General features: G+C 48.4%; 1 protein-coding gene across 10 annotated transcripts in view; it reads right to left on the bottom strand.

Annotated features, from left to right (window-relative positions):
- IA-2 (tyrosine phosphatase IA-2) overlaps positions 1 to 14,590 on the bottom strand; it is a 351,905-nt gene that overhangs the window by 150,497 nt on the left and 186,818 nt on the right. For all 10 annotated transcript variants that reach the window (XM_071690103.1, XM_071690109.1, XM_071690106.1 and 7 more), the window contains 2 exons: positions 13,916 to 14,067; positions 11,499 to 11,634 (listed from right to left, as the gene is read on the bottom strand). In XM_071690103.1, the coding sequence (XP_071546204.1) occupies positions 11,499 to 11,634; positions 13,916 to 14,067 (288 nt within the window). The remainder of the gene's footprint in view (positions 1 to 11,498; positions 11,635 to 13,915; positions 14,068 to 14,590) is intronic.

Raw genomic sequence — 14,590 nt, 5'->3', positions numbered from 1 at the left:
TACTCTGGGCCAAGCAGCAACTTCTTGAACGACCGACGGGTTATCATATAAGATCAACCTGAATCTTGGACACACACACACACACACACACACACACACACACACACACACACACACACACACACACACGAGCCCCACCAGCAACACTGGAATGCATCTTGGGGCGACTTAGTGTTGTGCGCCGTCAGCCAACGCTGTAATGAATCTTGAGAGGTTTTTATTACCGCTGTGGCATCTTTTGTTTACTTCTTCGGCAGCGCCCTTGGGTACGAAGGCCCAGCCTTGGACGTGACCCTTAAGGGCCGAATCATCTAAGTCTAAGCCATCATATCCATAAGGTTCGAGGCTCGCAAGGCCGCGATCAAAGGTCAGTCCCCTCATGCTCCAAGGGTCATACCGCCGCGATCAAGGGTCAGTACCGAACATCGCACCACACAAATACTTCGGTAACGCTGCCAACCCCTGGCATGATCGAAGTGGTGGTTGTGGTGGCGGCGGCGTCTCCCCTCCTCCTCCTCCTCGCCGACCCACAGCGCTTTTACCATCCCCACTGGAAATACAATAAAGGTGGGAACATCTTCCCCGGCACACAATCTAATAAGGAAGCGACGGGGAGGGCAGGCCGGGTGGCTGTCAAGGAGGGCGGAGGGCGCCGCTCACCCGCAAACCCAGAATAAACACCGACTCGACCCCACCTCCTCCTCCTCCTCCCTCCTCCTCGCACAGGTGTCCTGCTTACCGCACGCACAGGTGTGTGTGTGTGTGTGTGTGTGTGTGTGTGTGTGTGCATAAACGCAATGATCATCCACAGTAGTATTGTCTCATAAGCCAGTGTGGGCCGGGCCAAAACCCGCTCGAACAAACTGCGACTCAAAAGGTCTTCTTCAGCACTTGAAGTCGGCTTGCCTAGAGTCTTCGGACACTCGAGGACGAACCATTTACTTTCATCCCTCTACATGTGACGTCTCCACTTCGAAATTGTAACCCTAATTTATCTCGGACATATTTACGGTAAATTTTGTATTGCTGGAGGAAATCTGAGAATAAAAGTCTTGGTTTCGAAGTATAATGTACATGAAACAGAAAACGGGTGATCAGCGGAAAACAAGTCACGTAAAGTCAGATTTCTACGAACGATCATGCAACGTTTGTGTTAAATGAATTACACCATATTAGGCCAGGGATCGCAACACCTTTACCATGTCGACCAGCAAAGTTATTATTTAATGCAACTGATTATCACGTTATTTGTGAACTAATTTCTACATCGTGAGGACAATTTCATGATCAAAACATAACCACAGTGAATTTGGCAATACAGTTACCATTGATGTACACCAAGATTCCTTTCTTTCCCCTCTTCTCTCCCTCTCTTATATAAGTTCATTAACAGGTTACAGTGGGAGTATGCAACATTCATACGACTCTACCCAGTTCGCTCATACATCCACCATCCTTTTCAAAATAAACCCTGCAAGTTACGAGCAAGATGCATCGTCACGCTACTGGTCAAACACCGACGTCTTTGCGATGTACCAACACCTCGTCACCCAGTTGTTAATTACGGCGCTTTGCTGGCTCATATCCCTCGGGCACGACGGTACGACCCTAGAGCACGACGGTACGACCCTTGAGCACGACGGTACGACCCTTGAGCACGACGGTACGACGATCATGATGGCCTGGCATTTGACTTAATCCTTTAAGGTCATACCGGGGTCGCTTTGCCATCCGTCAGGGGAGATCGCTAGTCAAGTCTCTCCTGCAAACCATGAGGAGCGAAAGGAAGTAGGTCTTCAGCAGGGTTCATGAACCAGTATCTCGCGATGCTTCGTCTTCATGAAGGAGAGACCAACCACTAGCTAACCAAAGGACGTCACAAGAAGAAGCCGTCCTGAAGATCGTAAAGACTCCACAGGTGTCACCGAGGGCGTGGTGCCACGACCCCCCTAAGTAAGGAAGTATGACACACGCCTTAAGACACAGAAGGTATCTGGCATCACCAACCTAGAGGCAGTAACAGCAGCTGACGAGATTATTGTGGATCAACGGGGAGAACCCGGGACTCGGCAGGACGCGAGGTTATGTCATGAGTAAGAAGACCTTCATCTGAAGTGGGGGGGTGGGGAAGACCCGGAGGTTCTCCGTCAGGAGAGGAAGAACGCAACGTATTATCGTCACGATGTGGCCCAAGCTTAAAGATCAGCTGGCAACTTCCTGACATCACCTCCGAGACGGGGTTGATCTTGACGGCCACGTCTCCGTGGGAGAACGAACGCATCATGTTTAGGTGGTAGATTACCACAGCCAGTTGCCTTTCTCCTGGACAGGCATGACAGGTAATGAGGACTTGTAGACAAACTGATGGTGGTGTGTGTGTGTGTGTGTGTGTGTGTGTGTGTGTGTGTCTACAGTATTCAAGTACCATATTATTTCATAACACGTTAGCCGTACAGCTCGGTGTGAGGCAAGATTGGGTATGGCAGGGAAGGGGTGGGTAGGTGGCAGGGAAGGGGTGGGTGTGTGGCAGGGGAGCAGGGTTGGCACCAAGATCAGAGGAAGCCCCTGGCAGTGAGCGGGTCTGGGGAACAAATGGGTGGCCACCAGACCATAAACAACTCGTCAGGGCTTCACCAATTGTGCCTTACCCACATCACTTATGGTTTTCCTACGTTTTTCTCACATTTCTTGGCGAGCGGCACACACACACACACACACACACACACACACACACACACACACTAGCCTTTAAACCGACTCCCATTCTGGATTCTAATATCAGCATTTTTTTCTTTTTATCATGATTTATCCGTCGCTAAACGTGCGATATAATTCCAATACATTTGTTCTTTTATTCCAATAAACCCTCTGATACAGGTAGGGCAGAATGAAATATACACTTTACTTACATATATACGTATACATGTGGATTTGTGTATATTTCCTATACATTAAACTTAGACATACATGTTATGTACGTTTATGTATATTTCCTCTACATTACACTCACATATATACATATATGTTATGTACCTTTGTGTATATTTCTTTCACCGAATTTCCATCTAGTTTTCTCAAGGAATCCGAAAACCTTACGAAAATATCAATGCCACACAATAACGTTATCTTGTACAAAATTCGTACTTATACAAGATATTTCTGGGAAACGTTGCAAACGTTTCACATGATTTCATCAGTAAATACTTCTCGACACTTCATTGTACAGAAAATCATATATATATATATATATATATATATATATATATATATATATATATATATATATATATATATATATATATATAATTGCCATGGGATTTCTTTCAGTGCTTATTAACCATATATATTAGCAACACCTTCCACAAGGCGTCTTAGTCAGCCCTACCCACACTGGCACATACCACTCAAGATTCACTCCTCGTGTCCTAATATTTCTCCCGCGAAGTCTTCAAACTCAACAACTGGTCCACACATCTCCCTACCTCTCCTGGAGCCACATGACTCCCTCCCCGGCAGAAAGAGGTTTCGTGCACGGTACTATCCTCTCACTCACAACACACTCGAGTGCACCTAACACTCTTGTAACAATGGAGCTACCGTAAATTCGCGCGGTCACTTCTGTGTCCCTTGTCGTTATGTGTGGGCGGTAAACATGCCTTTGGACAGTCCATCAGTCACCTCACCTCGGACCACATACATTCTAAAAAGCCTCTCACTCACTAATCACCGAGGCTGGCATCCCCACCAGCTCTTAGGGGGAAGACGGGGGGAATAAATCTACAGCATTCGTATTCACTGCTGTCGCCTTTGCCCCAACACTTCATCTTACGCAAGGCCTTCAATCCTCCTTATTTTTCCCACCAGTCCTAATCAGGTGATTTCTTGGGTTCGCATTTCTTACAAACTGAAGCGTTCTATTCATACTCATCCTGAAGGAACAGATAATGATTTTTTTCTTTTCTATCATCAGGAACCTCACTTCCGAGAAACCTATGGATCCCAGCCTCTCTATTGACCCAAGATAAGAAACCAGTTTTCTATTATGATCTCTAGGGTTCTCTAATAACCACTTGCCGTCTCTGTAGCCTGTCCTCACCCTAGCAATGTCCTACCATGGTTCCCAGGGCTTTTGGAACGACGTGTCATGCCATCAGCCTCCAACTGCGATTCCCACCTTCATACAGGTATATCGCTTAGGTTTCCATCTGTGCCAAAGCGCACGAAAATCGCCTGATCTTAAAATGATTCATTAGAAACGACCACAATTATAATAATAATGATAATAGTAATAGTAGTAAAAGATAATAATAATGATAATGCCACACGTCACCCAGCATTTCGCCTACTTCTTGTGTACACTGGACCCACCAACACACCTAAATGGCACCGACATCTTCCTTGCTAACAGACAGCCACCGACATCCGCTGTACCTCCGTTTTCTCTATCCCTTCTGGAGAAAAACCTCGTGCATCCTACCGTACAAGGTCTTGGGATGCCGGAAGGACAAGCTGTAGCATCCGAGTCCTTCTCAGTGAGGGATTACGTACCTCACGCCCTTCGACCCCTCACGCCCTTCGAAATCAAATGCCTCGGTTCTCCTAGAGCCACAGTTCAGAACTGTGGCCGTTTTCCATCAAATAGCAGGTGTGTCAGATTCCTCCAAGACTTAAATTATATCCGCTCTCTCTCTCTCTCTCTCTCTCTCTCTCTCTCTCTCTCTCTCTCTCTCTCTCTCTCTCTATGTACTTCTCTGTCTCTGTTCACGTTCAAGCCCTGGGCTCACTCAGGACCTTCGTCCAAGACCGGAGACGTAGACACAGGTATGCAAAAGCCACGAAATTCCAGAAACCAAAACTGTTCATACTTATATTCCAACTGTGTGTGTGTGTTTGCGTGTGTGTGTGTGTGTGTGTGTGTGTGTGTGTGTGTGCGTGCGTCCGTGTGTGTGTGTGTGTGTGTGTGTGTGTGTGTGTGTGCGTGTGTGCGTGAGGACGAGGAGGCTCAAATTTTACCTACCTGCCGTCACACACCCAGAGGGATCTGTGAGGCTGCCGCCGTCACAGAGACGCACACAGGGATCTGCCGTCACACACCTACAGGACATACGAAGCTGCGAACGTCACACACACACACACACCGTCACGCGGGGAGTCACAGCGCGCAAACCATAACATTCATCTCCCATCTCTATCATGACTAAAGGAATAATACTAATTCACTGGTGATAATCCCAGAGAGAGAGAGAGAGAGAGAGAGAGAGAGAGAGAGAGAGAGAGAGAGAGAGAGAGAGAGCAAACCTTTGCAGTTTCCGCTGTCATGACTCCATTACGTGTATGTGGTCGGGCCCACCATGGCCCCTAGCTAATCTCCCCCACCAAACGTGGGGCACGGCAGGCCAAACCGCCGCACAACCACTTCCCCTTCAATTCACGGCTCGGAAATTCCCGTCGTGCGCCTAACCCCCAATCCCCCCCCCGCCCCGTTCTGTGTCGTCTGTCCCCACCCACCCCCCTTCTCCCCTTCGTGTTGGCTCTATGGTGGATCCCAGGCTCTACGGGAAGGCCTGGGTTTGGCGTAGGCTCTACGGCGATCCCGGCTTTACGTGGGCGTCCATTGATTTGTCTAGCAAAGCGCTCCACGTAATCTGCTTATAAAAGTTGTGATGATTCTTCCAGGCCAGAGCACACACCTGGGCGACCCTAACGAGAGCAGGTGAGGCCGCGCTCTTCCCACGGTCGATACGTCACCCTCGGTATGTTGGTCGTGCCTACGACTCTATGTTGGTCGTGTTTACGACTCTATGTTGGTCGTGCCCACGACTCTATGTTGGTCGTGCCCACGACTCTATGTTGGTCGTGCCCACGACTCTATGTTGGTCGTGCCCACGACTCTATGTTGGTCGTGCCCACGACTCTATGTTGGTCGTGCCCACGACTCTATGTTTTCCAGGTCCACATGCTGGCTCATCTCTCGGCTTCCCGGCCTCCACATACCTGACGCTACCCCACCTGCATGTGATGTTACCTTGTGTGTGTGTGTGTGTGTGTGTGTTACCTCATCTGTCTGTGTTTTACCCCGGGTGTATATGTTACCCCGTCTGTTCGTGTTGGCCTGCGCATACGCATTGCCTCGTCTGTACGTGTTGGCCTGCGTGTGTACGTGCGGTCACACGAGTGTGCACGTGCGGTCGCACGAGTGTGCACTGCCCCCGTCGGGTCGTAACACGTTTCCCCTCCACTTGTGTGTGATGGGCCACACGTGTCACCCTTCCTTACAGAGTGTAAAGGCCTTAGTGTGTTGCCCCCACGTGTCTCACCCGTTCCCTTAATGCTCCAGTAGACTGTGTTACTCCACCTGCGTCTCGTCCAGGCCGGTGTGCCACGCCTGCGTGTGGCGTGCCTGTGTGTGTGTGTGTGCTGAAACCGCCTAGTGTCGCTGTGACTTGTTATCCCGCCTGAGTGTTGAACCATGGCGTTCGTCGCCTCGCTTTTAAGCATGTTGCCCCGGACTGGCCCGCCACATGTGGCAGGGGCGGTGTGCAGGTGTGGCAGGGTAAGGATGGTGTGCAGGTGTGGCAGGGTAAGGATGGTGTGCAGGTGTGGCAGGGTAAAGATGGTGTGCAGGTGTGGCAGGGTAAGGATGGTGTGCAGGTGTGGCAGGGTAAGGATGGTGTGCAGGTGTGGCAGGGTAAGGATGGTGTGCAGGTGTGGCAGGGTAAAGATGGTGTGCAGGTGTGGCAGGGTAAGGATGGTGTGCAGGTGTGGCAGGGCAGGGGCGGTATGCAGGTGTGTGTGTGGGGCAGGACAGAGAGATGGTGTGCTGCAGGTGAGGCACACGTGGCCGAGTATGAACATGTAAAAATTTCCCAGCTGTAGACGGTGGGATTTCCTGTTGTACGCGAGTGTGTGTGTGTGCGCACACGCGCGCCCCCGAGAGAGAGAGAGAGAGAGAGAGAGAGAGAGAGAGAGAGAGAGAGAGAGAGAGAGAGAGAGATCAACACATACACACACGCACCCAAGAAGAGGCAGGGCAGCAGGAGTGATGGGCGGGGTTGGGGTTCCGATGCCTGAGCGACAATGACCTGTGTGAGGGAGGGGTCGACGTACACAGCCCCACAACCCTTCGATTCGCCGACCCCCCCAACTCCCTTCCCTGTAATCGACCCCTCCCCTCCCCCCCCCTTCCTTTAAGGCCACGATCTCACAGGTTAACACCCTAATACCCTCACAATTAAGTATTATGAGAAGTTTTCCAATTAGCGTCTGTATGAGGCGTGGAGTCCGAATCGAGTCTGGTAGTTTCCAGTCCCACGGCGGAGGCAGGCGTCTCACAGCAACACCTCGGGGAGGACGCATCTACAACACTCTTTTCATTTTTTTTTTCTTTTTCCGAGTTTAGAGAGACATAAGGAGCCTGGTGGAGCATGAGGAGCCTGGTGGAACATGAGGAGCCTGGTGGAGCCTGGTGGGACATGAGGAGCCTGGTGGAGCATGAGGAGCCTGCTGGGGCATCAGGAGCCTGGTGTGGCAGGAGGAGCCTGGTGTACGTGTAGCAAGACGACCACAATCCTGGTCGTGGAGGGAACATGACGACCAACAATCCTGGTGGTGGAGGGAACATGACGACCAACAAACCTGGTGGTGGAGGGAACATGACGACCACAATCCTGGTGGTGGAGGGAACATGACGACCACAATCCTGGTGGTGGAGGGAACAAGACGACCAACAAACCTGGTGGTGGAGGGAACATGACGACCAACAAACCTGGTGGTGGAGGGAACATGACGACCAATAATCCTGGTGGTGGAGGGAACATGACGAGTAAGTATCCTGACCAACTAACTTTGTCCACCCGTAGTTCAGTTTACCAGAAACCTGGTTTTTTTTTAACCAATTTTTTTTTTTCCCCCTCCAGAAGACCCTCTTTGTCAGTGGGTTTAGAAGGGAAAAACTTGTCAGGAAACTTTGACCAAGTGTCGCCTACACAAGGCTGGCTGGCTGGCAGCGGACCACCGCCTCCGGCTCCCAACGAAACCCAATATATATCATTCCGGTGTTTGGGCCGCTGAAATCCGTCTCATGACATTTACATGCGTACCCGGCGAGATGAGAGCGAGTGTTAAGGGAAGGGGACCTCCACCCCTCTAGTACAGAAGCTCCAGGCGTGTCATGGGAAGGAACTTGAGAGTATGGTGACAGCAGCAGCAGCAGCAGCACCAGCACCTTACTGATCTCTTTAAGACTCTTACTGATGGCCACAATGTCTTGCCCATTTCTACGACAGTATATATACAAGGTGACGAGTTTAGATGTGTGGGACGGTGGCTTGATGAACCCTTTGACTTGACCATGGGGCAGCTGAGTGACGCAAGGGGATGATGCCTTACCATGAAAACGAATTTGTTGCATACCATTATAGTCATTACTATCAACACTTTCTTGCTACCAAGTCGACCGGTATTCGTAAACTGTTTGAAAGGCAGCGATTTATCTGTGCCAACATTTGCGTTTGTCCTCTTTTTTTTTTTTTGTTTCTTTTTCATCTCCAGAGCTATGCAAGACGATAGAAAACCATTAACTGCGAAGCAAAGCATAGTGAAAGAAATACAGAACTGAATACGGTTTCCAAAACGGTCTGCATTAGAGGTACAGTGAAATATTACAGGCAGCAGAAGCTTCTGTGGCTATGACAATGGTACGACTCACGAACGAAGGAAGGAAGGAAAGAAGGAAGGAAACAAAGAAATGAAGGAAGGATGGAAGGAAGGAAGTGAACAGAAAAATGAAGGAAGGATGGAAGAAAGGAAGTAAACAAAGAAATGGAGGAAGGATGGAAGGAAGGGGAAGTGAACAGAAAAATGAAGGAAGGAAGGAAGTAAACAAAGAAATGGAGGAAGGATGGAAGGAAGTGAACAGAGAAATGAAGGAAGAATGGAAGGAAGGAAGTGAACAGAGAATTGAAGGAAGGAGGGAAGTAAACAAAGAAATGAAGGAACGCTTGGTTAGTCAGCGGGCAGCGATCTCTTCGATCAATTCAGTGGAGCCAAAAGCAAAAATACGATGGAATCCTTGAAACAAGAAGTCATCGAACGCCTTCGAGTTAGGAAGACTTCTAGAAACAGTTCGGGACAAAGTACAAATATTCTGAAGAGATAAAGGATACGAGGAATTTAATAATCCATTATATGGACCATAATCATAAGCCTATTATCTCATATGGGAAACAAGAGGAGGGGGGTGGGAAAACTACAGGAAGATGAACATGTACAAACCAATACCGATACATAGAGGATGGACCAAAAGGAACCGCGGGGAAGCTAAGGGTCATCAACAAGCAGTCATCGATAAGGACGAGATACAAGTGGTTAAAGGTCAAGTACGAGTTGTCAAAGACGCAAAGGTCAGGTACGAGCAGTCAGGTATGGTGGTCAAGCGGGACCATCCTTCACAGCCAAGTGAAGAGCAGGTCAGCCAAGAGGAAAAATGGCTTGGGCTGAGGGAGAGGAAGACTCAAGGGTGAACACAGCAAATATTTTCAAAGGATATCAAAGGAGGACGTCATTAGGGACACGAGGAAAGAAAACGTTGCCAGATTTAAGCCAAGTGGGAATTGTTAATTATGAATGCGTGTGGGCGAAGGTTTAAAGCGTAAGGAAACGAAACCGGAGACTCGGAAACAGATGATAACAAGCTTAGAATATCTGCCAACATCAGAGTTAGACCGAATGCTGAAGAACTTGTAACACGGGAGACATTAAGGCACACATCAATGATTATATTTTACACTGAACAATGGGCCTTATTCAGTCAAGGTGGGGAAAAAAAAGAGAAGAATGTTGATTTCGGCAACTGTGAAGAAATTCGACAGAAAGATAACTCCAAGACTAATTGGAAATAATCATAAAGGTTACATTTTGACAAACATTGCATGAGCTAGGCCCTGATAAAGCATACTTATTAGAATCTGGTGGTATTTGATAGAATAAAAACAGACCAAGCGAGGAATGAGGAGATTCTACGAAGAAAATAAATATCTACAAGGTAATACGCAAGGGAAAACAGAGAGACACCAAGACACACTCACCATCGCACTACAGCAAGCACACGGGGAATGTATGATGCTGGGGACCGTAACTGTGTAAAGTTGTGTACGAATGTAAATCTATAAGTAGAAGGGAGAAGAGATCCGGACTTTCAATTCTGCAACAGTGGGGAATCGAAGCAGACATCAACGGATCTCTTACGACAAAAGTTAACCTGGGAGAATGATCTATATTGCATCTTCCCTCAAGAGATACACGGAGGGGTGTCAAGGACAGTAAAACAAATGGGAGAAGGATGGAGCTCATGGACCCTGTGGAGAAAGACAATCTGATGCTCCAGGAACCAATAGTGGGCGACGGACCTCTCACAGATATCTTCCTTGGAAGATATCTGGCAAACTCGATCAAATGCCTAAAGAGAAAATAATGAAGACTGAAGGCACACAACAGGTTCGTGCAGCAGACGGAGGAAGAAAAAGCCCAGCTAAGACTACAGAAGAGGTTTGATGATGAAGGGGTTGTTGCATCAGCTGGAAACTCGACTGGAAGGCCAAGGATCTTCATCAAGCCATAAACTTTCAAGATTATCGTGAGGAAGACGCCCTGTGCCGACAGCAAGTCACCGAGACGCACTAAGAGCCAGAGGAGCTGAGGCACCATTAAAAACTTGAACTCGGCGTCACGTGCAACATCCTGGAAATAAATGAAGTCAGTCCCTCATCCTTCCAGGGAAGGAGATAACAAAGCACTCGCCACTGAGACTATAACGCTGGCCACTAAGACGAATCCAAACCTCAGAAGGAGAGACAGTGAAGGAGACTGTACCGCACAAAGCTAAACGATTAGGAAAACTGGGACGCGGAATTCCAGCTAGTGAGCTACGACGGTACTGTACTATTTCTGGGGCGAGTCGATGACTTACAGAAAGGAATCACACCTAAACATATGCTTAGTAAACATGGAAAAAACAAACTGCAGAGACTCCTCGACGAGTTTCAGGTTTTCCCTAGTTACGAAATTCAGTCCAGCGGATTGCCGTCAAGTGATGTGGATGGGACGCAGTGAAACGAGGCCTGGTTATGAGGAACGAACACTCTAAGGACAAATGACAAGAATCTACGGTGTGGGTAGGACAGGGCAAATATGATATCTAAACCCGTTGCCAAAATTAGGAGACTCGTGGAGTAGGTAGAGTCTACGTTACTCAATGCTATGATATTACCTTCTACAACAGACAAATAAGAACAGCATATATTAGGTCCCAGGTGGAGTATTCTTCACCAGGTGGATCATGCTACTTCAGGGAACATAATGGTGAAGTAGGGAGGAGAGACAATATCAAATTGTCTCAGTTTTTCAAAATCGGCAATACTGACGCCGGACAATTCCCTCCCTGTATGCCAGGTGCATGCACACACACACACACACACACACAGGGGCTGATCGGTACTCACCAGGCTTTTCTCTCAGGGGTCGAGGTTGAAACACCTGCAGCATTCCGTCCCCAGGGTGCCTGGCCGCTGAACCCACCGCCAGCAGTCGTGACAGGAGGATGTCATTGTCGTCGACACCAGCTTCGTCGTCCAGTTCCTGTGGGGTCAGGACGAGGCAGACGGGACAACCTTAGTGAGGGGTCATATTACGAAAATCTTCACGGGTAGTAAAACTGCTCCCGTGTAGCTATCTTCAGAAAGTATGACTATCAAAAGATCCATGAAGCTGAGGAAGGTCTTTAATCACACCTGAAGGGAGGTAAACGGTATTAAAGATTCCTGGAAGTAAAAGGTGAACGTTTATGAGATTCAAGAGTCTGAAGTGGACGGTGTCAAAAATGTCTGTAAATGACTCGTTGACAAAGACTCCTCGAGAGCTGGCTAGACTCAAAAGATTCCTGAACACTGAGGCCGAGAATATCTCTCCGTCGTATTACCAAGAGCAGTAAACAACGTCAGCAGGATCAAACATGTTCTTATAGATGAATAGTCAAGGCCGTTTTAACACACTGTCGATCACTCTCGGTGATAGGGCATCCGGGTTCCTATAGACGGCGGAAACACTCTTAAGAGCCCCCCAAAAAACAAACGAACTTGTGATGAGTTTCAATCTAAGTACCTTCAGCACTACTTGGTACTTGGAGAGGAAACAACTCGTCCCCGTGTGAATTCTGTTCAAGAGAGTTCATGGTGTTGGCAGTTACTGAATCCGACTCGGTGTAGTAGAGGCGAGAAGAGTTGGTCCCTCTAGCAGTGCGAGGACACGACAACGCCTGCCACCACGCCCTTTGACCTCTCCTGTTCCCTTGCCGGCCGCTTCCACCGGCCGGAACCATAGGTCATAGGAGGAGCAATACTGTGGCAGTGTGTGTGCGTTTAATGCAAGGCGAGTGTACAGTAAACGGATGGTACGTGTTGGGTGTCTGCGTTATGGTAGTAGCATTGTTTGTGGCGTTGCTGTGATGGGTGATGTCCAGAGCTTCATCTGTTGTGAGACTCTCGCGTTTGTCTAGGAAGTGTGGCTTCTAATGGGTGTAAGTCCGGTGGAACGGAGTTTAAAAGCGAGTTGGGATGGCGGTTGTTCAGAGCTTGTCCGATTAATTCAGTGTGTACGTGTTTCGTCGGTGTGATAATTGTTGAAAGTGGAGGGATATGAGCAGAGGCTGCTGAAGTGTGAGACATGGGCAAGCTATTTTTTATTCGTATTTAGGAATTGGTGGCTAGTAAGAGCGCGGTTTGGGTGGAAAGGGTCTGGCACTGTTCCACAGAACTGAGAGCTAAGCATATCGAGCTGGGTTTGTATGGGGAGGATCTCCGTTTCACTGTGTGGGTGTTGAGTGGTTATGGTTGCTAGGCAGCCAGTCACTGTTCGTGGTTTGCGGATCTGTTATGTATGCTTCTGGAAAGGTGGAACACCAAGCAGGTGAGGCGTAGTTTAGAGTGGAGCGGATTAGTTGTTTGAAGAGGATGCAAGGGGATTCTTTGTCTTTTCCAAATCTAATGCCAGGATGTGTTATGAAGGCGTTTCATTTCTGTGTTGCTTGCATGTGATACCTGAAATTGTGGGAGTGAATGTCTATTAAAGGTGACTTAGAGGTTGTGAGCTAGTTTCGTGTCTGTCTAGGGTCGCCTGTTGTTACAGTGTGAGTGAAAAGTCGCCTTTGACGAAGCTGTATCTTCGTCGGTTGACGAGAGAGAGAGTATAGTCTCGTCGAAGAACTTCTTGCTCCAAAGGAGTCCATCATTTCATGCTTCTGATTGTAGCGCTGCTTGGATGCTGAAGGAGCCCCATGATTTTAACTGATTAATCAAACAACGATGTATCCTGTGTCCTCTACTGTCATATATCCAGCACCTCCAAGTGTTCTTTATCTCCATGTTTCCTGTCTCCAAGTGTCCTCTACCTCCATGTGTTTTGTGCTTCAAAATGCATAGTTCTCATCTTCTTATGGCCTCTAGTAATGTTCTTCGTATTCCATCCCCTCTGGGAGGCCTTTGCGAAGTAGCTCAAAATCATTTTGTTGTTAAACAAAGTATATTCAGATAACTAAAGTCTTAAAAGCTTATTATGGCCCGAGGGACATTCCACAGAGACTCGTAAATTCCGCGCTGCATCGTAATTATTTCAGTGTTCCCGAGATGCATCGTAATTCTCTGAATGTTGACAAAAGGAGGTATGTTTTGAGGGCAGATCATACAAACATTACAGGCCTCAGTGATGTTCTCACCTGTGGAAACGGGTCTGGAGAGGGAAGTTATGAAGAAACAAAGATGAGAGATTAATAAGAGGCAAAGAGATTGATGAGGAAACAAGAGGTGGAACGTAAAGAATATGGACAGAGAAGATATCTTCATGGCGACGGTAAAGGAGAACCCACCTCGTCGGCTCGGTCCTCATCGCCATTCTGAGGGTTGTCGAAGGCGAAGTTGTTTTCGCTGTTGAAGAACGGGCCGGGTTTCTTCACGTCCACTCGCTCCGGCCGCTGGAAGTTCCGTTCCGCCTGTGGCAAGAGGTCGCCGTAGTCCATACCTGCGGCAAAGACAACAGCCTGAGGTGGGTGGGTGGGGTGGGGAGATGGTGGTGGTGGTGATGGGAGAGACCCTTACGGTGGGAGGGGAAGGTGATGAAGGTGGAATGGTAGGGGAAGGGAAGGTCGTGAGGATGGAATGGTAGTTGGGGTGCTCTGGGTGGGAAGAGAGGCAGCGAGGATGGAATGGTAGGAAGGGCTGTCTTGGTGGGAGGGAAGGCAGTGATGATAGGACGGAAGATTAGGTTGCTCTTTGCAGGAAGGATGATAGATGTGGAATGGCAAGCGAAGCGCCTATGGTAGGAGGGAGGAGAAAGCCCACAATATGCGAGATGGAGGGAGGGGGTGGGGGGTTATCAGTAGGACTTAGATGTGGAAAATCAATGTCATTTCTAACAGAGTTTTAATGAGGACAGATGGTTGTTATCATCATCAGCCTACAATGGTCCATATATGATCGTTAACTCTGCATTTCAGTATCACCGGAGCCTGTAGTCTGGTGAGGGGTAGTAAAACACAACACAC

This window comes from Panulirus ornatus, chromosome 48 (genome assembly GCF_036320965.1).
Source record: "Panulirus ornatus isolate Po-2019 chromosome 48, ASM3632096v1, whole genome shotgun sequence".
Lineage (NCBI taxonomy): Eukaryota > Metazoa > Arthropoda > Malacostraca > Decapoda > Palinuridae > Panulirus > Panulirus ornatus.
The sequence above is the reverse complement of the archived record's forward strand: the minus strand, read 5'-3'. Positions and strand labels throughout refer to the sequence as shown.